This window comes from Anas platyrhynchos, chromosome 6, assembly GCF_047663525.1.
Source record: "Anas platyrhynchos isolate ZD024472 breed Pekin duck chromosome 6, IASCAAS_PekinDuck_T2T, whole genome shotgun sequence".
Taxonomy (NCBI): Eukaryota; Metazoa; Chordata; class Aves; order Anseriformes; family Anatidae; genus Anas; species Anas platyrhynchos.
The window spans coordinates 15789727-15813563 of NC_092592.1; the positions used below are offsets into that span (position 1 = coordinate 15789727).

General features: G+C 41.0%; 1 protein-coding gene and 1 long non-coding RNA gene across 4 annotated transcripts in view; one reads left to right on the forward strand and one right to left on the reverse strand.

Moving 5' to 3' along the window:
- The window catches only part of ZCCHC24 (zinc finger CCHC-type containing 24), a 111326-nt gene extending 89092 nt beyond the window's left edge, over positions 1-22234 (forward strand). Inside the window, exons 3-4 of one of the 2 annotated variants that reach the window (XM_027460142.3) lie at positions 5281-5445; positions 8262-9340. In XM_027460142.3, coding sequence (XP_027315943.1) covers positions 5281-5445; positions 8262-8324 — 228 coding nt within the window. In that variant the 3' untranslated portion in view covers positions 8325-9340. Of the gene's footprint in view, positions 1-5280; positions 5446-8261; positions 9341-15966 lie in introns of those variants that run through there. The other variant, XM_027460141.3, reaches the window with a different exon arrangement.
- LOC119717305 (uncharacterized) overlaps positions 1-23837 on the reverse strand; it is a 95527-nt gene that overhangs the window by 70462 nt on the left and 1228 nt on the right. The window contains exon 3 of one of the 2 annotated variants that reach the window (XR_005266591.2): positions 11311-11449. The exons of the other annotated variant lie outside the window; for it this stretch is intronic. This is a non-coding gene — a long non-coding RNA (uncharacterized lncRNA). Of the gene's footprint in view, positions 1-11310; positions 11450-23837 lie in introns of those variants that run through there. 2 annotated transcript variants of the gene reach the window in all.

The following is a 23837-nucleotide window of genomic DNA, read 5'->3' on the forward strand; positions in this document are numbered from 1 at the left end:
TTTTGCTGAAAACTTCCACAAACTATCATTCTGCTCACAGAGCTGAGAAAGGTCGGAGGACTAAAGTAACTTTCCCAATTCTCTACAACCTGTAGCAGTCAGGAGTGGAGTGCCAGGACATCCCATACATCAAGTCAGTCATAATACTTCATTTTTCCTTTTCCAACTGAGCAGTTGCAGTATCATTTACAATCACGTTTCTCAAAACTGTACACAGAGAAGTGCAAAATAAGAATGCTGGAAGTGTATTTTTTTAATGCAGCCTCATAGCTGTACTGACTTGCAATTGAGTGTCAGAGGGCTGACATTTCAAAAACAGCTCTGACCTTCCTACAGATCCCTTGGGATCCAGTCAGTGCATCAGGCTATCGTTTCCTGTTCTTGCTTTTCTGCTCTGACGGAGCGTCCTTCTAAGCAGACCCTTACAGAGTTCTTCTAGGAAGGGGACCCACCCACCAGTGTCATGCTGACTTCATCCTCCTCCTCTGCCGTACATCTTTCAGCTGCAAAACACAAACCCAGGGGAAGATGAAGGAAAGAATAGTATTAAATAAACTGTTGCTCTGCATTTCACTTTGAGGGAACTCTGCAAGTTGTTTGTAACGATTCTAGTTTTAAGCAGGACGTGTGGGGGTTGTTTTGTTTTGATTTTGCTGACTGTGCAAACTGATACTTTGAGAGAACTGTCTGGGGAAAGTAAAGAGTCCTTTATTATGTCCATCGCTGCCAAGCGCTTTGGCAGATTCCTCCGTGAGATGCACAATCCGATAGGTTGTGTGAGAGCTTGGCTGGCCAGTTACCAGCAGAAAAGCTCAACTTAAACAGTTTTAAAATCTTATTATTGCCAATTTGTGGTTTTGGCTGAAGAAAGGAGGACGATGAAAAATAGAGGCAGCTGGGTGTCAGTGAAGGACGGAATATTGATGTCATTTTCATTGCTGTGCCATGCAAAAAAATACTGGCTGTATCTACAGGTTGGATCTCATTAAGGCAAAACTCAGGCAGCACTTTTAGGTACACCCTAGGTAAAACTGTGAAGATGGTGTCATTTGTCCTAGCCTTTGCCTTGAAGATTGAAATAACATACCTATTTGACAAATCTGAAGGCAAGGTCCTTTCGTTTGTCTGGCTGCTCGTGGATAGAGAGCCTGGCAAGGACTTGTGCAGCATCTGTGATGCTTCCTGAATTCAAAGCCAGACAGAGTTCCCTTCAGCTTCAGCACTAAGGAGACCAGCCCAAGACTGACTTCATTATGTGCCTTGTTCCTGGCGTTCCTGGTGTTGTGTGTTGTTTTGTTTGTTTTCTTAAACTAAGGGCTCCTTGGCAGAGCTCCTGGGGTCACTCCCCAGCCAGACTCCACGGAGAGGGAAGGGGCCCAGGGCCACCACTCCCAGCCCAGGCACCTCAGGGAAGGCAGGCTCTCCCTTCTGCAAAGCCCCTGCAGTCTCCCCATGTGGGCATTCAGCCATGCTTTAAGGAGTGCCTCGTTTTCAGTCCTTCCAGAAAAATATATGCGTGGATTTATAGCTCTGTGGATTTCATTGTCTCCAGATGCCTACCTGTGCTGGTTGCATTAAATGATCTTTGAATTGTCTGATGCACACATGCACAGGCAAATGAGAGTAACAGTCACATCGCAGTAGAAATGTATTTAAAGAGCAGAATAAAATTCAAATACCCAAGTTAAAGAGTTGACAAGGTCAAAATCTTGCCCACATTATGGTTAGTAACCTAGTTCGAATATTGTTTCCAGCACAGTAAGAGCCTGGTGGAGGATCCACCAAGCTTTCACAGCCAGGGGCGGTAACCAGGCCAAAGACTACCTAGGACTAGAGGTAACGGGACAACAGACATTAACATGGTAACAATCAAATATTTTGCCATTGTGAACACAGGCATAACTTTGCCAGATTAGTTCAAAACAAATTCATACCTACAGAAGTGAGAGAAGATACCGCTCGGTGAAGGAGTTGTAGGACGTAAACATCAAAGGCTTACTGTTAAACACCATTAAAGAGTCACAGGCTAAGTCCCACCTTTTGCCAAAATCAGAGGCTGGAGGCTAATGCCAAAAGACAAAGAATGCACCACGCTCTTCTTTGGCTCTTAGTTAAGAAAAACCACTGATGAGAACAGCTTCTGCCCTCCAGCTGGGCGAGTACAGGGCACTGCCCTGTCACAGACCGCCCCTGTGCTCATGCACCCTGTGGGCAGCCCCAGCTCCGTGCAGGAAGGAGCAGGCTGTTTCTTGGAAGTGCCTATGCAATTCAGCCATGCTGCTGGTGAAAACTAAAAAAAAAAAAAAAAAAAAACAAAAAAACACCCTGCTCTGGACCTCTCAGGCCATTAGTGCATCACTCAGGTCGTGCCTTCCACCAAATACTGTCAAGTTTCTGTTTTGTTTGGACCTGAAGGGTGGAGGGAGTTGGAGAGTTGCCTTCACTGCTGTCACTGCTTCCTAATGATGTTTTTTGCTAGAGAAAATGAGCTTGTTTGAGAATCCAAATTCTCTGTCGGGCACAGTTTGAGAAACTGAAAATATGGAAAAGAAAATAATTTGTTAGGGCAAAGTGTAAACATCTATAAAACAGAATAGCAAAACACCTACAGAGAAAGTTGTAGCTTTGCCAGCAAACTCAAGTCACTGAACGAGGAGGGAGCTGCAACAGCTGAAAAGTTAAAATAAATCCGAAGTTTAGTCTAGCAATTACAACAGGAAATTACCTCTGGAGTCAGGTCTCCTGCCTTCTTTTCCTAGTTCTGCTTCCGATTTACTGAGCAAGTTGGAGAAGCCAAATTTTAAGCTTCTGATTTAGAAAGCCTCCGTCTCCGGTGGCCAGCTATACACACAGAGGACACTGAGGATGAGCACCTTCGGTGCCCTCCTGAGCATCTGTGAGGGCAGAGCATCGCACCTCAACACCTCTGCAGCCAGTTAGCTCGGCTGCAGCAACCTGTAGCTGCCAGATGGTTCCGAGTGGCCACCTCTGAGCTGCCCCCGCCTGTGGATCATGGCTAGCATAAAATGTTGTTGTGTGAGTCTGATGGTTAAACGCTGTTTATGGTTGGCATAGCATACTGCAGTGGGAGTGTTATGTTTAAATGCTGTTTATAAACATTTGCAAGACTTCTCAGACATGCTCTGTCTCTAAAGCCTGTGCTATTGCTTTTGGAAATAATGCACTGAGTGACCCATGCTTTTTCTGAAAGGGCTCCTGCTTAGTAGGAGTAACAAGGCTGCATTTCCAGCTCTACTGCACCAAGGGTTTCAGTAAAGCATCGTTACTGAAACCCAGAGTTGGAAACAATCTCTTCTACTGATTTAATAGTTAAGCCCCAGTTGAAACTGCAAATAAAGCAATGTGTGACGCCTCAGGAGGAGGGGAAGTGTCTCACAATCATGAGAGCTCTCTGTACACAGGGTTCCTATTCAATTCCATGAGAACTTCTAAATGAAGCGAGCATGTGGTCCTTCTTTCACTGACTTGAGTTGTGCTACAAATTCCTCAGAGGCAGAGCCAAATTAAGTGTCCCAAATAAGGACGGCTCCATAAATTGACATTTTCCTGCCCTACATTCAATTACAATCTCCCATCTTTATCAAGAGACACCATGGATCAGAGGATTAAACTCTGGGTGCCTGCCAGCACTCATTTAGTCATGGAAGTCCAAATGTTTCTCATTATACCAAGCACTTTTTTGTACAATACTACTGTAAGTGTGTGTGTCTTAGCGTTGGCTTCAACTGCACTATGAGCCAGAACATTCACAGTGACACAATGGATTCAGAGTCAGGAAAAACTATTATAGGTATTTATTTGTGCTACTGCATCCTATTTACTTATTTATTTAAAGAATAACTACCCTGAAGAATAAGCACAAATATGCAGGAAATATTGTTCACTGAAACTGAAAAATGGACAAAGTAGGTCTAGGGTGCCCCCTGGTCACCTTCCCCCAGCCAGGGTGCAGGGTGGAGTGCACTTGATGCTCCGTTCCCGCACACTCTGACGTGTGACACCAGAGGTATTGTGGCAAACACCATCAGGCACAGGAGCTGGAGTCCCAACGCGCCTGCCAAGCTCAGGTCTTCTGCCAACCACCTGCTTTCCCAACCCGTGTTTTCACATAGAAAGCTATTTGGACCTACACACTGAGAAATCATACAAGTTCCCAAAACAAAACAAACTCTTTCCCAGCATGATGGGTCATTTAGCTTTCATAATCTTAATCTGGGAACCTTAAAAAAATGCCCCACAGGCCTGACATATAAACAAATTCTGTGATAGGTGATTGTACTGTTTGGCCATGATGCAGGGGAAGTCTCTTCCTCTAGGCAACAATAAACAAAATACAGTGAATATATGGGCAGTATTTCAACACCTGCTGGAGACTCTAGGAAAACAGCTTCATCCTCAGCTCTCTTCAGAACAGCTGTATGCAATACTCGCCTTCACCTTAAAATATTAGCATATTATGTACATTACACTTCTGTTGAATACAATGCAGTTTGAGTGATTATGTAGAAGCCATCTATTTACATAAGGTCATTGTCAACTGTAATATCTTGTCTGGGCAAACAGGCTTTCTTTAGGCAATGTTTAATATTTAGACATCACAGCAGTCCATTTTATTTGGGAATATCCTTTCCCGTTTCCTTCAAAATATGAAAATTAGTGAAACATCATTTACAGAGAACAGGAAGCCTAATGAAGTTTGTGAAATTAGTAATCTCTGCTAATGAAAATCATGCCTTCTCTTCATATTCAACCCCAGTATGGCTGTCACATACAGCAATGCATATCCATATACTAATGGATTGCCAGAATTTCGTCATTTAGAAGCTGTGCAATGCAGAACTGTGAAATATTTTCTTAGTGAGATTCTCTTGGGGAACAGACAACGACCTACTTAAGAGCATCTTTCGCTAGTGAGCTACTTCTGATGCTATATACAGTGATAGCAATACTTATTCAATAGACACAATTTGGTTGTATTGAAATGGATATTAACAAATACTCATCGCAAGAAGTGCACAGACATTTCTAAATACTGAGCTTGGTGCCAGAAATGTCACAAGCATTCTTGAACTTGTGAGTGCTTCTCAGAAGTAACTCTCAGAACTTAAATTCAAGCTTCAGTGTATGAACTGTTCATGAAGATACAGACTTCATGCTTGGCTCTAGTATCTTTTGCCCAGTTTCCTAAATAAAAACATTGCTTTACTACTCCCCCTCCAACACTTTCTGGTCACTCATTGCTACCTCCTTGTTTTTCAGGCTCGCCCCAAAGGAGAAGGCTTGACTCCATACCAGGGCAAGAAACGCTGCTTCGGTGAATATAAGTGCCCAAAATGCAAGAGAAAATGGATGAGTGGAAACTCCTGGGCTAACATGGGACAAGAATGTATCAAGTGCCACATTAATGTTTATCCTCACAAACAGGTAGGAGAAATGCCTACCTGATGGCATACAGGTTTGGGACCTGGAACATGCTTAAATTTGCAAAGCATGGCTATGATCTTAACATGACATGACATGGACTACACATGCCACAAAAAAAAAGTTTCCCAAAGGAGCTGCTGTTTTGGGCATCCTGGAAACATGAACTACTGCCAGAATTGCAAAATTTCAATACCCTTTCAGTAAAAATACATCCGAAACAAAATTTTTAGCTATCTTGCTCATGAAAACGGACTGTGGGGCCTTATAATCTGAGATGGAGCCATTAGACAACAGAGTAAAACAAATTCAGCAGTAGAAATGGGCCTCATGATGCTTCTGACTCTTTTTATTTTCACCAATTTAATATTTTATTCTAGTGGTGTCAGTGAACTTATTTCCCATGTACACTTCTTTATAGCACCTGTTGAAATAAGAATGGATTTGATCTACAAGCTGTCTGTTCATAAAGATTAGTGATAAAACAAAAATACAGAGATGACACCTGCCTACAAAATACCTTAGTTAACAACAGTGAAGAGACAGCCTGGGTAAACAGAGGTTTCTTGGTTTCCATAATACTAAGTGATCTCCAAGATAAGAAACTCAAGAGAAAGCCTTTTATTTAACTGAAAGGGCCAAGCCTGAGTAGCAGCTCTGGTAGGCAATCTGTACCTGCTGTGCTGCTAGTCAGAACCTTACTTTCTGACCCTCATAGATCATCCGTCCCTTGAGGCAACATCCTGCATTTCCTGCTCCTGGATTTCCAAATTATGACGGGAAGACTGAATTGCACGTCTTGCCTGTACCCTCTCAGAACTAGTTGCAAGCAGCCAGCCAGTTCAACAGTGGTTAGTGGGACAGACCAACCACATGAGCTTGTGTCCCTTGTTTCCCTGACTAAGCAGGCTACAGGCTGAGTTTGTCCAAGCTGGCTTTTCATGCACAAGATCACTTTTGACAACCCCACAACAATATTTTTGGCCAATATACGCTATAGAGCTTTGCGTAACCAAAAAGAGACCATGGCAGGCTCTCCTCTAGAGAACAGTTTAAGAACTGCAGCTGATATTGGAGCAACACCTAGGATTTAATGCTGTCAATTCCAGTGCAGGCAGACCGGAGACATCTGGGAGTACAGCTGTCTGAAGCCACACAGAATTTTCCTTCAAGATGGCTGATACTGAGCAAATGCAAGAAACATAATGGAAATAGAGTGTGATTTTGCAATATTACAGCAAATTGTTGGAGATGGAATAGGTGGAAATTTTAAGAGTTTGAGAGGTGTGATTTGCCTCAGGTGCAATTCGTCCTAGCTGAATCTCAGCAATAAATAGAGCACTGCATGGGTCAAGTTACCTGCTGCCCACTCACAGCGGGTGCACAAACCATGGATGGATCATTTGGATGTACTTGCAATAGGTGAAAAGGAAATTCCATTGGGAACCTTAGGTGTCTCATTAACTACCTAAGTGCTTGTAAAATTCCTATAAAATCTTTCCATGGGCTCATAAGGAACACTTCATACCATTTCACGTGATTCTGGGGGGAGGAAGGGTGTTAGGAAAAAAAAATCATCCTGAAGAATATTGTTACTTTATTATGATGAAAAAAGCAATCTTGAAATTCATTGCAACAAGCAGGGAAAGAGATAGAAATAAGCTTATTAAGCATTATCCCACCAAGGAGTATCTAATGAAGTATATTTCTTCCCTTTTATACACATGTGTATGCTCATCTAACTCCAAAGGCAAAATTTGGCTCGTTTCTATGGCAACATCGCATTCCAATATACAGCCAAAATATTGATTTATAATTGCTAGTACATTGAAGCAATATAAATGGTAGTTTTGAAGTCTGGCAGAAGACTTGCTTTGTCTGGCAGAAGACTTGCTTTACACTTCACTATACGACCATTGTCTTTTTTTTAATAGCATAGGACTTTTTTTTTTTTTTAAATTTTACAGTGAACTTATGGCCAAGTCAGTGAATATCATTGTTTCTGTTGGCCAGTTCAAGTGATGTGATCCATTCTGCTGTCTCTGTGCTAATGCCACTCTGAGTTCAAACCTAAAAACAAGAGGTCACCTTTACAAAGTGCAGTAATTTTCCTGACAAAACTGTGACTGGAAACTATACTGCAAGTGAGAAAAAAGCAAGGAACAATTTCTTTGTGGTAGCATGTACACAGGAGGAAAGCTAAGCAATTTTCTTTCACTAACTTATGAGACAAGCTCAAAGCTCCTAAAGTCTCTGGTTCCTTGCCTCTGTTTAGACAGCTTGCTTAGACAACTGCACCGAAATCTGGGCTGAGCAATGCAGTCATTTATCACATGCATGGAAGTACAGTCTCGAGGGTCAGGGAAATTACAAGACCACTGATTTATAACACAAGTTTATAAATATTTACCTTGCTCTTCTAGATTCTTTCCATCATTTTTGTTAGCGTTCAAAGGGTCACAAGAAATCGTTCGAGAAGTATCCCATCCACCGTATCCAAGAGCTATTATACAGTGGGGAGTATGAATGTTTTGTAGTAAAGGAGGTTTGCAAATACTCCCATGGAGATGGTACCCCTCACGGCTGGGCTAGAGGAGTCTATGATCTGCATAGTACTGAACTCAAAGAATGTAGAAAGGCTGTAGCCCACAGTGCTTCTGGAGCCACATACACAGTGGGGAACAATCACAGCATCTGCACCGCAGGTCTACACAGTTGACCCCCAGCACTGTTTCCACATCATTCTGTAAGACCTTAACTTGAGATGTGAAAGGGCTTTACTCCTCTCATCTATCCATGTGTTCATGTCCCATCTGTAGGTGTTGCTGCTACGTGACATTAAGGCCGGGCACAGTGCGTTTCAGCTTGGCTTCCAGATGTAAACAATTTACAGCCAGTCACTGGAGCTTCTTCCCCGGATTTAAGCTTACAACCTCAAACTGAAAGATTTTGCATCCTGTTGTCTCTGCTTTACCTGTGTCTGCTTCTACATTTCAGTGTTACTGTCATCATTCCTTCTATTCTTTCTCATTCCTCCAGTGCTCTGTACTTCTGATTAAATATACCAGCAATAGCCAGACAGTAAAGAAAACATCAGATCATGCACAGAGCCAGCAGCAAAGGAGAGTTAACTTAGGCTGCATGAGGTCAGCACTGCTTCTTGACTGAGCCTAATGTTTGCTAACCCATGCATGTTTTTTGTCCAAGCACCCAGTCCCACACCAGACTCTCTAAACATTTATCAATATTTGTCCCTGTGGTGTTATTCTACAGCATTTTGGAAAATATTCTGTACCCAGTCACCAGTACTCTTATGCTAATGCCTTGCATTTTATAAAAGCACAGTGAACAATATTTTTTTAATTACCAAGCCCAGTGTTTCTAGTTGGAAAGTTAAAGCACACTTGCATATGGTGCACATATTTGGATGTATTACAATAAACTATTAGAACTACCACATTCCCTTAGCATTTTCTATATAAATTTCTTGCTTATTCTTTATTTTCATTACTCTGTTGGCATCTACCAAAGTAGAGTCCTGATTCATGAATAGAGTTCCTATGCACTTCTAAACAATCACTTCCCAACCACCCCTCAGTCCCCCTCAGGGCATTAGTCAATGCACTTACCTAATTTTTTGCTCCTACTGCCTTCATTATATGGGATCAGACAGAGGACTTCAACTCATCTGAAGCTTCCATTGGACCTTTTTTTTTTCCCCCTAACTTAAATTTAAGAAAAAAAAGAGACTGCCTGTCCCCAGAAGCCATTTTTACACTCAGTACCTATACAGATCAACTCTGTTCTTTTACTGCAAAGTTGTCATATTGTGTGATGCGATAATAATACAAGTAATTCATAAATTAAAAAAAAAAAAAACACAACAATTAACGAAATCCAGATGAACTGGCTAGACAGAAGTTTGATTAGTTCAGACAGCATTTACTTCTAGCAAAAGAAATGATTTCTCCTCCAAAATCTGGTCAAAATAACCCCTCTGCGATGTGTTACAATTCAGCATCTCTTTCTTACTCATTAACCTACCATTCAGTAAAAACTGTTTTTCTAAAATCTGCTAGGTCACAATGGTACCTTGAACATTATTAGAAAAGGACCATTTTTATCAGCAGATGCTGATCATTGTTGCTTCCTCAGCTTTAACTCTAGCCTTATGCCAAGTTGCAAGAGCCTGCACAAGCATAAAAAGTACGTTAACTGCAAAGAGCTCAGACCACATCTAAAAACAGTCAGTTACTGCATTTCCCCAGTGAGGGCATGTTATGAAGTCTCCATTCCTATAAGCATACACAGTATGAAAGAGTTGGCAAAACATTCAGTCACCTGTCTACACACAAGAACTCATACCAGGCCAGTTCAACCCCCCTCATTTCATGTGCCATCCCAGGTGGGAGAGGTGCTTACACAAAGGTATGGATCTAGGACAAGACAGCAGCCATCTCCAAGGATACTTCCCCTTCCTCTAGCATTGCCAAGTATCTCTGTTCCCCATCTCTCAGCCAATTGATCAACATCTGTAGAGTCTGGTCAATAGCTGAAACGTAACAACACAAACCACCATGCTTGGTTACGTCAGCCCTGAATATTGAAGATTACAATGCTTTTGTCCCATTTAGGAGAAAGCTTTGAAATTCTTCTGTTCAAAATGGCTTGATATTCCCCTTGATACTATGGTTTAAGAGTTGACTCTCAGTTCCCAGGCATACCCTTTTCTCTAGTCCTCACTTCGTCCCTCTATTTCATCTTACCCTGTTACTTCTCTCAATCCATGGACTTGCAGTACTGCAGGGCTTCTCCACATGGTATTCACAAGGGATGATTTGAGCTTGAGAACTTCCATTTAACTGTCTCAAGTAATAATATCACAGTATTGAAGATAATCATCTCCACTGGATAGCTCCAGGGTAGCCATTCAAGCACACATGCTGGACCTGTGAATGGCTTCGACAGCTATGCTAAAATCTTGATTTCCTATGCATACCTTTCGTTAGTTGGTCCCTGGAGATGAGAGCAGCCACACTTCCCTGCCACCTGCTCTTTGTTCCTGGAGGCTCGCTTCCTGGAGTGAAAAGAGCCTGTGCCAATTCCCCACAAGGAAAGCCTCTATTCAGCCCTGTGCTCTTATTCCACATACCCTATCTGTGAGAATGAGCTTTTAATCTCTCTGGGGCAGGAAAAGTCTTCTCAGCAATTTTACAGCTGTGTATATACTTCAGAGTGCTCTATAAATACAGCTCTAAATCTCTGCATTTAGGAGAGATGGCAAAGCATGCCTACAAGTGGTAATACAAGAGCCTGACAAGCAAATCTGCTGCTATTCTCCCAACTAATTCAGAGCAGAAAGATCAGGTGGCTCTCACACCTGAGCTGCAAAACTGCTCCTCACTTTAAGGAAGCTCCACATGCATTTTTGTTTTCACAACTAAGTCGTGCTACCATGCTGCTCCTCTTGCATTTCCACCGCATCCCTCAAGCGGTAAATCCCCCAGCAGAAGTACTTAAAGGAATTCACAAGACACGGGGCAAAAATTAGAGGCCTGTGGAGCTCGGGTCTTACTGAGGAACAGGAGAGCAAAGAACAGCCGTGACCAAGTTACTGGATGGCTATTAAGTCTCAGACAGGACTTAATCCTACCTCTCATTCTTCCAAGGACTCGGTATTCTGTAGTTGTTTGTTTGTGCTCCTCCTTACATTGCCCCAACATGGAGCCAGTCCTTTTAGCCACGCACTGGCATTCTTGGCACTATAAAAGCCCAGATGCCAAGCTTTGAATTTTCATTTTCTTCTCCTGCCCGCTCTATCAGCAGCATCTGTGCCTGTGGTTGCTTCCTGGCTGGCCTCTTATCAAGGCTTTGTCTCTGACTTGGTGGCTGACTCCAGTGCTGTTTGTGATGACAGCTGTTGCACTGCTGTGGAACCAGCCATCTGGGGATTGACTTGTCCTCTTGGACACTGCTTGCTTCCAGCTGTCAGGAATTTATTGCTGGCCTGAAAATAATTTGGTATGTAAATACATTCTTCATAATATCCAAGCTATTACTTCCACAGGCAATGCAGCGGTTGCCTCATAATTCCCCTTCCCAGGTGTTTCTCTTCCCTCAGCATGGGGAGGGATGGCTCTGATCACTCAGTACAGCGTTCAGCAGTTTCAGGCCTACAAGTATGATCTTTCCTCTCTTTGGACTTAATCCCTCTGCAGTGGCTGGGGGAGGAACCACTGCATTCCCACCCTCAGGTGCTCCAGCAGTGGGGTCACCCAGACTGCTGCTTCTCTCTCAATGAAGAAAAATGCATTTTCTTGCATTTGAGTTTTGATATGACCCCTTATCTATCAATGGTGAAATCAAATGGTTCCAGTCTAAAAAAAAAAAAAATCAACCTTCTAAACAGAAATATAAGCACCCATTTAATTCCATTGAGAATAATTTCCCTTGAGGGTGTGCTATTGATGTTTCCTCTTATACCTAACACTTTATAAGCATGAGGTGTTTTGACTATGTTTGGGTTTTGTTCTTTTTTTTTTTTTATAAAAAAAAGCTGATTTATGGAATGTGGGCTTCAACAGTACATGTAGGCTGTGAGAGCAATAGTGCACAGTCAAAATTTAATTTGCAGGACAGGAATTGCTACATAAATTTAAATTTAGTCCAGCATTATTCCCCTCAGGCAACAGCATTAGTCACTACCACCAAATGCTTTTGTGGTGGAGCTGCACAAGGTTATTTCCACCTAGCAACTACCAGAAGAAAGTTAAAGAAAGATGCACAAACCTGGGAAATTGGAAAATGCCCACCCCCATAGTTTTTATGGGAAATAGACTGCCAAATCCTGCAGGCTTGCATTAAATATATATATTTCAACTCTCCCTTTTAATGGAAAAAAGTATGCCCTTCCCAGATAAGCAAAGCAGGATTTTCTGTTGTTTTATAAGCATTTCACCTCTTTCTAAGTAAAGGTGTTGGTTCTTCAGCCCAACAGCCTGTCCCCTTCCCTCTCAGCAGTCACACTGAACCAGGAGCACCAGAAAGGTCAGGAGCAAGCCTCCCACAGACTCCACAGCTATGCAGACTTTTCACATCAAACAATCCCCCAAATCAATAGGTGCTATCAAACAGCCTAAGCCTGCCAGACCCTTGTTGTGGTCAGCATCTTTTCCTTCCCTTCTGCTTCCACCACAGCCAAGCTGGTGAGAGTTGCCCCAGGTGAGCCTCAACTACCTGTGCCCACAAAGTCCTCCTTCAGCAGATGTGCAGCTCTTTGGCTTTTTCATGCCCTGCCCTTTTAGCACAGCATTGAGGAACATAGAAAGGGTGTAAAGGCACCACCTTAAACACCTCCACAAGGTTACACCATCAGGGATAAGAAACAGCAGTAGCAAGAGAATAGTTGTGTCACAGAGTGTCTGCAGGGTTGTTGGTTTTTTATTATTGTTATTTTTATTCATTACGGGAAACCCATAAAGCACACAGAGCTAAGTTAGGACTTCATTTCATGTAAAAGTTGGGTTGACATGGTTTTTAGGGCACAAACTAGGCGAGCCCACCAGCAGTGCTGGAGTTTCAAAGCTCCAGAGCCCCCCAGAAGCCCAGCCCCAGCTCAGCTCTGCTCCTTCCAGCTGGCCCTTGGCAACCTGGTTTCCTGCGTCCGTAACCCCTCTCTCCCAGCCTCTGTGTCGTAACACGCTGGTAACAATAACATTGCTGAAATCGGAATGCTTCACGGGCCAAAAAGCTGAGCTCAATCAACGCAGGGGGAAAGCAAACCACGGAGAGCTATTGTTTCTGAAAGCAGTCCAAAAACTCTTGGCGCTTCAAGGCATTCCCAATGTCCTTTGCACTATTTCCAGGAAAAATGATTCCCAAGGCCATGTGTATTAAAAAAATCTGGCTTATATCAATAAACATGATAACTGCTGTATTTTCTCTCTTTAATCAGAGCACAGCTAGCATGTAGAAGCAATCAGAGCTGAGTCAAATAGCCTGTTTTAAGTGTAGCATTTCAAAGCTCTAAAATTCCCCATTGAGGAGAATAATTTAACTCTTGGGGCTCCTGAACCTGGGCATCATCTATGACCAGATTTATGTCATGCAAATTCTTCAAGAAAATTTGTGGGTAGATGTTGGCAGAATAAGCAGTAGAAGCAGAAGGGCAGAAGTTTTTCTGACCAAATAAGCTTATTCAACTTGCCTCTGTTGTTGTGGAAGCCCAGTGTGCAGTAGTGGTTGGGTTGCAAGCCTAAACTCAGTATTATCAATTGTGATCTCAAATCCATACGTGCTGACTTCCAACAAGTCATTCAAAATGCAGCAAGGATGCAAGGGGGTTGAGAGTTTTAGAGGATATAAGGGATCCATCCTCCCTCGTCATCCCCCACAAGTACAGGTCCAAGCACCCCCTACCTGATACAGGAAATTCAGCTTACAATGAAATTGTAAATGACTTCAAACTGTCAGAAAGAGAAAACTTCAGGCAACATATTGTGGGGAAGAATCTTGAGTCAGTAACAAACCATTGTCAATCCCCACTGAATTGCTCCCATACTCTTTCTACTAACTGTAACAGAAGTGTTGCGCTTATAATTCAATACAACTGATCACAGCAAGAAGTTGCAGACATCCCTTGTTTAGGATAATAGGAAACACATATTTTGCCTCATTTTAACCACTGGAAGTTGGGAAACGCTTCCATTTTCTGCATTGTGAACAGTTCTGCAGTGTTATGTAGCAAAGAAGTTTCAGAAGGCTCTGTTCTCCCTATCCATGGGGGTCTCAGATGGGTGGTTTTGGAACGAAGAACTTATAATACCTAGGGAACTGAAAGGACTAGGTGTACTTTAAGGTTTTACTGCTCAAGGTAAGTTTCTACTGTTTAGCGAAGGTACAAATGATAAATGGCCACAACTCTAATTTATATATATCACAGAATCACAGAATCACAGAATCTCTAGGTTGGAAGAGACCTCAAGATCATCGAGTCCAACCTCTGACCTAACACTAACAGTCCCCACTAAACCATATCCCTAAGTTCTACATCTAAACGTCTTTTGAAGACTTCCAGGGATGGTGACTCAACCACCTCCCTGGGCAGCCTGTTCCAATGTCTAACAACCCTTTCAGTAAAGAAATTCTTCCTAACATCTAACCTAAAACTCCCCTGGCGCAACTTTAGCCCATTCCCCCTCGTCCTGTCACCAGGCACATGGGAGAACAGGCCAACCCCCATCTCGCTAGAGCCTCCTTTAATATACTTATACAGAGTGATAAGGTCACCCCTGAGCCTCCTTTTCTCTAGGCTGAACAAGCCCAGCTCCTTCAGCCGCTCCTCATAGGACTTGCTCTCCAGGCCCCTCACCAGCTTCGTCGCCCTTCTCTGGACCCGCTCAAGCACCTCGATGTCCTTCTTGTAGCGAGGGGCCCAGAACTGAACACAGTACTCGAGGTGCGGCCTCACCAGAGCCATCCTTTGCTGCAAGAACCACACTAAGAAAAAGTAAGCCATGGTCTGCTACCTTTATGAGAACTGGGAGAGGCTTAGGGCTTCTTTTTCAATTTCAACCCATGTGCTGGCTCTACCACAGTCCCACAGAACAACCACTATGTTCCCCACAGAAATGCACAGAGCAATGAAATGGTTTTTCAGGCACATTTCAAGGAAACAGGAATTATGTTAGGGCATTTTGTTTGTTTTCCAAAAATCTGCACACCTTATGATGTTCTACCTCACACCTCTATCACCACTTCACCTATGAGACTTTGCAAACAAACAGCCCTACTGCAGTATTTAACATTTTCATAGTGATTGTGAAACTCCTTACATGTCATGCAAAATTAAAGACCAAAGATTACTAGAATCAAAGCAGTTTTGTTCCCTTGTTTAGCTGAACATACTGCCAGCTCTGTGACTCCACAAGTGTTATTTAAATGAAGTCAATTCATTAGTCAGGTTCATTGCAGAGGTTGTGTTGTGCTTTGTTTTTTCATTAATAGCTTTGCAGCTGCTCTACCTCGAAAAATTGGGCCTCAGAAACATGGGGCTGAGTGCTGGAAAGACCTTACTTCCTTGTGTAGTATCAGCGCATTGGTAAGACAGTTTTCCTACAGCAGCAGTTGGTCCTACCGTTGTCACCCCCTCCTGGCACTGCTGGGCAACGGGATTCCCATGCGTGAGGTGCTAATGCCTTTGGGAGGGCTCAGTGACTGGAGCCAAGGGAATAAATAGTTATGTGACCACACAAGTCCACTCCCCCGCTCAGGCTGTCAGTAACACCTACAGACAAATAAGCAGCACCGTTATGAAGAACAGCATTCGAGGTTGTGAGGGCACTCCGTTCCCCTACAAAGCAAAGAACTGAAAACATTTGGTCTGCTCGGGAAAGAAATGCAGAGCCTTTGTAATTGCTACAAGAAAGCTCTGTCAAGCATAAAAGGAGGTTTAAAACACGCAGCAAAGACTAAGACCCAGTGACAAAACCTTGGACCAGATCTTATTTCCTTTCTTTGTTGCAGAGACCCCTGGAAAAGCCGGATGGCCTGGATGTTTCAGACCAGAGCAAAGAACATCCCCAGCACCTGTGTGAGAAGTGCAAAGTTTTGGGCTACTACTGCCGCCGTGTGCAATAAACCTTCCAAGTGGCCTCTTCCCGTCCCCATCATCCTGAAAAATCCTCTGGCAGCACGTGATCAACAGCAACACAACAAATCAAGATAAAAGCTAAAATAATTGCCAATATTGCCTATCTATAACCTAATAGTATGCCTTACAGTAACAGAATGTAGTATTTCTCCTGTGTATGCACACACATGCAACAGGTATTTACAGGACTATGGTGAATTCGTATACATACATATGTAAACTTACATATATATGTACACACACATTTATATAAGCATTACTGATAGTGTTCACAACAGAACCACAGCTGCGGGTTCTGCTGATTGTTTACACAGACCCTATATCATGGCCAGGTGAAATGAAGTACTATTCATTAGGCAAGATGTAACATTGACAGGGAATATGTGATAAATGGGTTTTGCAGAGGTTAAATAACTGTGGGGCCACTAATTGCAAGCACTCACCCACAACATGAACATTATTCCTATTATATGACAAGACAAAGGAAGATTAAACAAGCCACAACATAAAAGAAGGAAAATCATTGTTTTCCGAGTTTTAGAAAGTCTGAGAGTTTTGTGCTGCTGCTTTCTTGGACTTTTCTATTTGTTAGTGTCATTTGGGCAGGGCTTAGGCAAAATCTTTTTTTTGCAGGATGTGGCCAAAAAAAGTGAATAATTGTTTGAGGGTGTGGTTTGTGTAGAAAGGGAATGCCATAACAGGACCCAGAGCATCAGGAAGGATTCCAAGAGGTTTTTGGAGGAGATGAAATTGGCTTGCTTGTGTGACTAACAGATCCTTCTCTTGTCATATAATTCTGCTACAATGGTCCCTGTATGCATATCGGCTATTCATTGGGCTGAAAGCACACTAAATTTACTGTGAATAACGGGGGATAAGAATGTTTAAAATTGTCCCCCAAACCCTTAATTAAATGATTAGCCAAACTTACTATTTATAGTAGTTTTAAAGCCACTTTCTGGAAGTATTTTTATGTCCTGTTTTCTACTGTGCAAATTGTTATAACAAAAACTTTTTAGCCATAAGGGTGTTATGAGGCATGAAGAGCACTCTATATAACCTTCCCACTTCTGTCTTCCTGATACACCTATATACCTTAGGAGCAATGTAGGAGTTATATTTGGTTGTCCCATTTCAGGTAGAACTTTGGGCAGGGGCATCCTGTTGCAAAGAAGTATCTCATCAGGGATTGGAAAATACCATGAAATGAAAGTACCTCGAGACAGTATCCTGTTTGTCTGTCTATATAAGTACAGTGACACAACAAGCAATTCAGTTGCATAACTTACTAAGAAAAATTACAGGGATAATGGTTTGTGTTTTATTTTTTAATCAACAATTTCTATTTTTGTGAAATTTCCTTTAGAGAGATTGGTTGGTGTGAATGATACCTAGCAGCAATATTTTAAGTCCTAAATAACTTGATGTGAATTTAATCTGTTTTGAGGATTAACTCCGTAATGCTAATACAGAGGGTTTTTTCTGCCAAGCAATACCAAGATGTAACTAAGTATGTACAGTCAAGCTCTTGTAACGCAAATTGAATACTTACTGAGCATTCTTATAGGAAATGTGAAGCTCTTCACAAATTTGCCCTGAGGTGAAATTTTCCACTATTTCCCTGCTTTGCTATAAACAGGGCAAAATTGTTTCTGCTGATTCTGGTGGAAGGGTTATCTATATATCTTGCAAACTTCTTTATTTATGTGTAAGCCCAGGTCAGCCTACTGGTCAATGGAAAAACATCGGGATTTGTTGCTTCTGACCGTGATTCTTTCAACAGCTCACTGATTTGGGGCACGTCACAAGATCCTTTTGGATCTCAGTCTCCCCAGCTGCAAAATGGGGATAATAATACTGTGAGGCTCACAGGATAATAATGCTGTGAGGCTCATGTAATATCTACTAGAGCTTTGACATCACTGCATGAGAAAGGCTATATAATGCTGAAATATTAACTAAAACTAATCACTTGGAAACTAATTTTGCCCAGTGAAAATTCTATCAACTAAAATAGCTGAAGAATAATATTATTGAAACTTAACACTAATAACAGATTTCATTTGCATCAGTCAAGATATGCAGTTTTAGCATTTTCAAAAAAAAAATGCGTTGTTTTGCACAGACTCAAAAGTTACTTTAGAAAGAATCTCTGAGCAATGATACTAACTTGTCCATAAAAAAATGAAGAAAATATGCAGGTGAATGTAGGGGTGGATTTTCAAAGTTTGACCTCTAGCATTACTCTTGATATTTTGTTTCAAGCATGCCTGATGTTGAAAGAACAACATATGAAACCAGATCTGTTTTTTCCTTTTGAGCACTTAACAGTACATGAACAAAATACTCCTTGATGCTTCACATCCATCTAAAGGACAAGTACAGAAACTCCATCAGATCAAAATAAGAAAATTGTTTTCCAACCTGAAACTCAGATGTTGCTACCAATCATTTTGCTTTGACGTGCTTCCTGTCTAATAGTAACCACTAAATTGGTGAAACAGCACATCCCTCAGCACAGCTACATTGATACACAGCATATCACCAGATTCTGAACAAAAGCTTACTACAAAATACCATTATATGCAATTGTCATGATTTTCGTGACAGAGCCCTCCCATGAATTGTTTATCCAGATTCAACACTGCATGGTGGTGCTTTTAGCTTATGGACTTTTAGGTTTTATTTTAAAATAAGGTTCCTAAAGATACACATGATCAATTTCAATGTAATTAATATTGGTTGCTGTAGAATAGTAATTATTCAAAGCGTAGTTAAAAGTTCAATATTTATATCATGATATTATCCTAGGCAGGAGACACAAAGTGTTGAAGTAATATCAAGTAAATCTAAAACAACAAGAAAACAGGTTTATTTCCCCCGCACTCATGTTGGGGAAGAGCAGATAAAGAACAAAATGCAGGGAAAATCTAGGAGCAACACTGCCATGGTTTGTCCTGCCTAACTCTCCGTGCAAACCCTCCTGGGGTTGGAAGCAGCCCATGCACAAGGTGCCTCCATTTATCCCTGCATAAGTTTTGCAGCATCCAAAATTAAAAAAAGATTGACTATAAGATGTAAATTTAATTTATCTGACTTTTTTTTTTTTTAAAAGTAATTTACATGTAGACCTAACCTTTCCAAACTGCCAGAAAGAAAACCTAGAAATTAATATTTTGACTGGAAAGACGATGAGTTGATTTACCACTTGGATTTTTACAAATACTTGCTGATGTTCTCTTTAACTAGCTCTGCATCTAAATCTTCAGCTAGTCTTCTTCAAAGGGATTATTAAACAGTTATCAGAAATGAAGCACAGACCGGTAAAGAACTTGAAATCCACACAAGTCTCCCTAAATTGAGTATTCTTGGGAGCATACCCGAGAAAAGTTTGTCTCTTTGCACTTACTTGTCAAACTTCACTTTAAACCTCATCAGATTCTTACTATTGTCTGCCCACCAACAGATCTATCCAGCATGCACCAGTTTTATCTTTTGTTCCCCAACAACCACCTTTTTGACCCTCTTTGGACATTTTTAAACTTACATTTCTTCAATAAAATCTAAATGTGTTTCTTCACTTGGTCAGAACATTTCACATGGAATTTGTCTTTGGCATTGGCACTGTTTTGGAGAAAAGTATCAGTGATTCAAAACCAGCATGTATAGGCTTTTCGCTGTTTTAACTTGATGCAGCTCCAATTAAGTTATTATGAATACTTCATTTAGTAGCAATGAAGAAAAATCCCTGTAGCTTAAAAGGATTGCCCAATTTTAGCCAGTTTCTACTGCTGCTACCACAGACATAAAACAATGCCACACAAGCCAAGTTTGAGGCCTTTTTGTCTCAAAGTTGCCTTTTAATTTCAAATAAATACACAAGAGTATATATTATTTCTGAAAATAAGTGTATTTTAAAGTTCCCCATTATATGGGACTCAGTTTGTAAACTAAAAATGTGAAGTTACGTATTTCTGAGAGAAGCCTTTTGTCAAGACGTACTCTTTATATTTTACCTTTTGTATAATAGGAAATTTAGATTAAACATGGGTTGCATACTTGTGAAGCTCTAGCCATTATTCCAAAAAGAAGAATTACTTAACCCATGAAGAAGCTAAGAGCTTTTGGAAAAGTTAGTATTCATAGATTAGTCCTCCACATCCTGGAGTCGCACGGCGTTTTCTTTCCTAGCGTGGATCCTAAGGGTTATCCACTGAATAGTATGCAATGATTTTAAAAACACATGTTGATGATTTAAGCGAACTGACATACATTTTCCACTTGCCTTTGCCAACATTTAAAATGTGATGGAACTATCCCCATACCAAATCATTCTTTAAGATATCACTCCACTCCTGGTTGGGCTTCAACACATCTTTCCTACCTGCAAAACCACTGCTGTCCATTAATGTTGCTATATTGCTGAAGTGCTCAGAGGGCTGATTGAGATCTTAGACATAGGGATGATGGTTTGTGTTTCTAGGATGAATTTCAAAGGGACAATCGTGTGCAGTTACTAGCTATAGATGATTGATATAAATGTTTACCCCTGTATGAAGTATTTTACAGTTTTACTTGCAGATGTGTATTTATCTTGAGTTATACTTGACATAGAGTTTCTTTCAATTTTTTTTTTAATACTATGTGTGTATTTTGGAAACCTTTTTAGATGTTAAAATTTTTGAATGGTTACAAATATTTCTTGTAATACTGAATTGTTATCTTATCTGGAAACTCTTTGCAGTAACTTTTTTGTATATATTTGAGGGCCTTTTTAAAAAAAAGTATTGTTTGTTCTTTGGGGAAAAGTTTTTACAACTTGGAAGCTTTCAGAAGGGCCTTCCTCTCAACTAGGATACTAACAGAGGTAAGAGTTTTCTTAAGTATTTTGCAGAACTAAGGATGTATCCTCAAGAAAATATTTATGGAAGTAATTTACTTTTTTTTTTTTTACAATGCTTTTGTCTGTATAAAGTATGCAACAGAACTACATTAAGAAGGAAATATTGTCTACATAAAATATTATATGAAAGTTGGTACATAATTCTGACAAAAAACCTTGCAATTCTTTAAGCCATATTGTTTTTGTTATCCTTGGATGAAAATATCAGTATTAAGTAACCAATATATTATTCAAGTGCTTAGACTTATATGAAAATGCTTATACATTTTATTTATGTGTATTTGGGGAAGAATCGCTAGAAAAAGCTATCACTAGACATATAGCAAGTGAGAGAAAAAGTATACTGTCACTTTATGACCTTGTGAGAGACAGAAGATGCTGAAAGCACCGCAGAGACTCAGCTTTCAGAGACTCTGAAGCACAAGTGTTGAGTTTCAAATGGTAGTTCTTGTCCTTTTTCACGGCAAGAGGGGAAAAGAGTTGGTTGGGACGCTGTCTGACAACTCGACTTTCACAACTCTTTGCAGACTGTGAGCTCAGCTATGCAGTACCGGCTACAGCAATAATATTAATCAAAGGATGAAAGAGAAATGGATTGAAGTAGATGATTGTAGGGATTTATGTTTATTTTAATTATAACTCATAGCAATATAGAATATGCATGTGCACGTATTTGAAGCATTTTTACACTTTACATTTCATGTAGTTTGATTATATTATGAAGGATTGGGTTTTTAGTTTGATATTTTACCACGCTAAAATGGGAGGTCTGCCCAACCCTGTACTGGATTCTTGTTTCCTTTAAAAGGTTATTTAGTACAGCACTCACTGCATTGTGTACTAGTGCTAAAACTAACACTGTATCTTATGAATTTCTTCAGCTTTAAAAAAAAATTAACCTCATTACTATTACATTTGTTTAGCTGTACCCATTGACCTTGTGAGATTCAGTTGGTTATTTGTATAATTTCATTTTCTGTAACTGTTAATAAACTTGTACAGCTAAAACAAACAAAACCTATGGACAAAGGCCTCGGAGGTACCAGTTCTGCTTCAGCAATCCAGATGACAGCTTGCTTACCGAGTGACTATGTTGCTAAACAGACTGTAAAACCTCTTGTGGATTGTCCATAAAATGGCATTCCGACATGTGCCTTATTTGCTGGATAGTATACAGCTTTCCTCTAGTATTCTAGCATTTTAATGCTACATTAAAAAAATGAAAAAAAAAAAATCAAGCAAGAGTGGTATGTTTTTTTGAGAGCTGCTTTGAAGTTCTGTGACCAGCTGTGCTCAGTTCCCCAGTGTAGATGAGCTGCAGCCTGGTGCTGGTGGTACAAACCTTTCCCACCATAACCATGGCCCAAAGCACACCAGGAAGGGTTTTTCCATTGCCACAGAGTTAGTCAACTGCAACAAGCCTGAAGCTATCCCAGGTGAAGAAGTTTTTACCCCAAGTCTTCCTTGCTCGCCACCTGCTTGGGTTAATCATGCCACCTCTGTTTTTAACAGCTTAGTACAGTCTAACATGTTTCTGAAGGAAAAACCTGCTATAATCACATAATAAACCATAATTCGATCCCTAATAGTTGGGCAGGAAACCTTAAAGTGCCAGAAAGTTGTTACCATGAAAAATAACATATTTAAAACATCATTAAGCTACATCACTTGAGATTTAGGGGAGGGGCTCTAATTTATTCTTTGTGAGCACTTACAAGTTGGCCAGAACCGTACCAAATGTTTTTTGCTTGTTAGCAATACTGCTCTTCTGTCCCCAGCTGAGCCCAATGGAATGGAAAAAAAGCACACATTCAGAGCTAGTTTGAAAATTGTTTATAAACCAAAACTCTTCAATGTAAAACTTACCAGTAGCACTGTTCTGATAGCCAGCTATAGCCACAAACCTAAGCTCAGCAATGAAGTACCTCTCCCCACCAGCACTGTGGACTCACCAAATACCAACAACTCAGGTTTAGCACACCACTGAGACTAGACAGAACACTGAGCAAACAGCCACATCCTAGCTCCCTATTCTTCTATGTTGTCCCTCAGAAGTATATTTTTCATATTGAAAACAGAAGTAAATTAACACAAACAACATTGCATCAACATAAATGATCAAGCTACTTTTCCCTCATTCTTTTCCTTCATTCCTGCATTCTTTAGGGTTGGACCTGATGATCTCAAAGACCCTTCCAACCCCTACAACTCTGTGATTCATTCCCAAGTGCTTTGCCACCATGTTCTGTGTGAATAAAGTTAAAGGACAATACTCATAACCAAATAATTACTACTTTTAGGAGCCAATTAGTTTCGGCTTTAGGAAAAATAATAGGGATTTCATAACAAGGATTTTGTATAACCTCCATGCTTTGAAGTTTAATGAAGAAGCATAGAAGGAATACTTAGTGCAGCAAGGCTACTCTTTTTAAGTTAGTCACACCACATCACACCCAGAGCCCCACCTCAGGCCCCCAGTGCATCAGGAGCTGTCTGAGCTAGACCTTACACCTTGAGCTAGAAATGACAACCAGACAACCTGCATGTCACACTTGTATTCACCGCCACAGAGCACAAGCCAACTAAGCCAAAAGGCTCCTCATTCGTCCACATCCCTCTGAAGAGGAAGCACACCTAAGACACTGACAATACGGGAGGCTGAAGCACCAGGCACTGAGCACTGCCAGTCAGGTCTTTCCACCACAAACCAAAACACCCCATACATAGAGGAGCATAAAAAATCCTCACTTCTAAGAAGCACACAGTGCACGATTATTTTGGGCTTCAAAAAAAGGGAATAATACCACACTAAGCTTTGCTTTTCTCTAGCATTCACCTCAC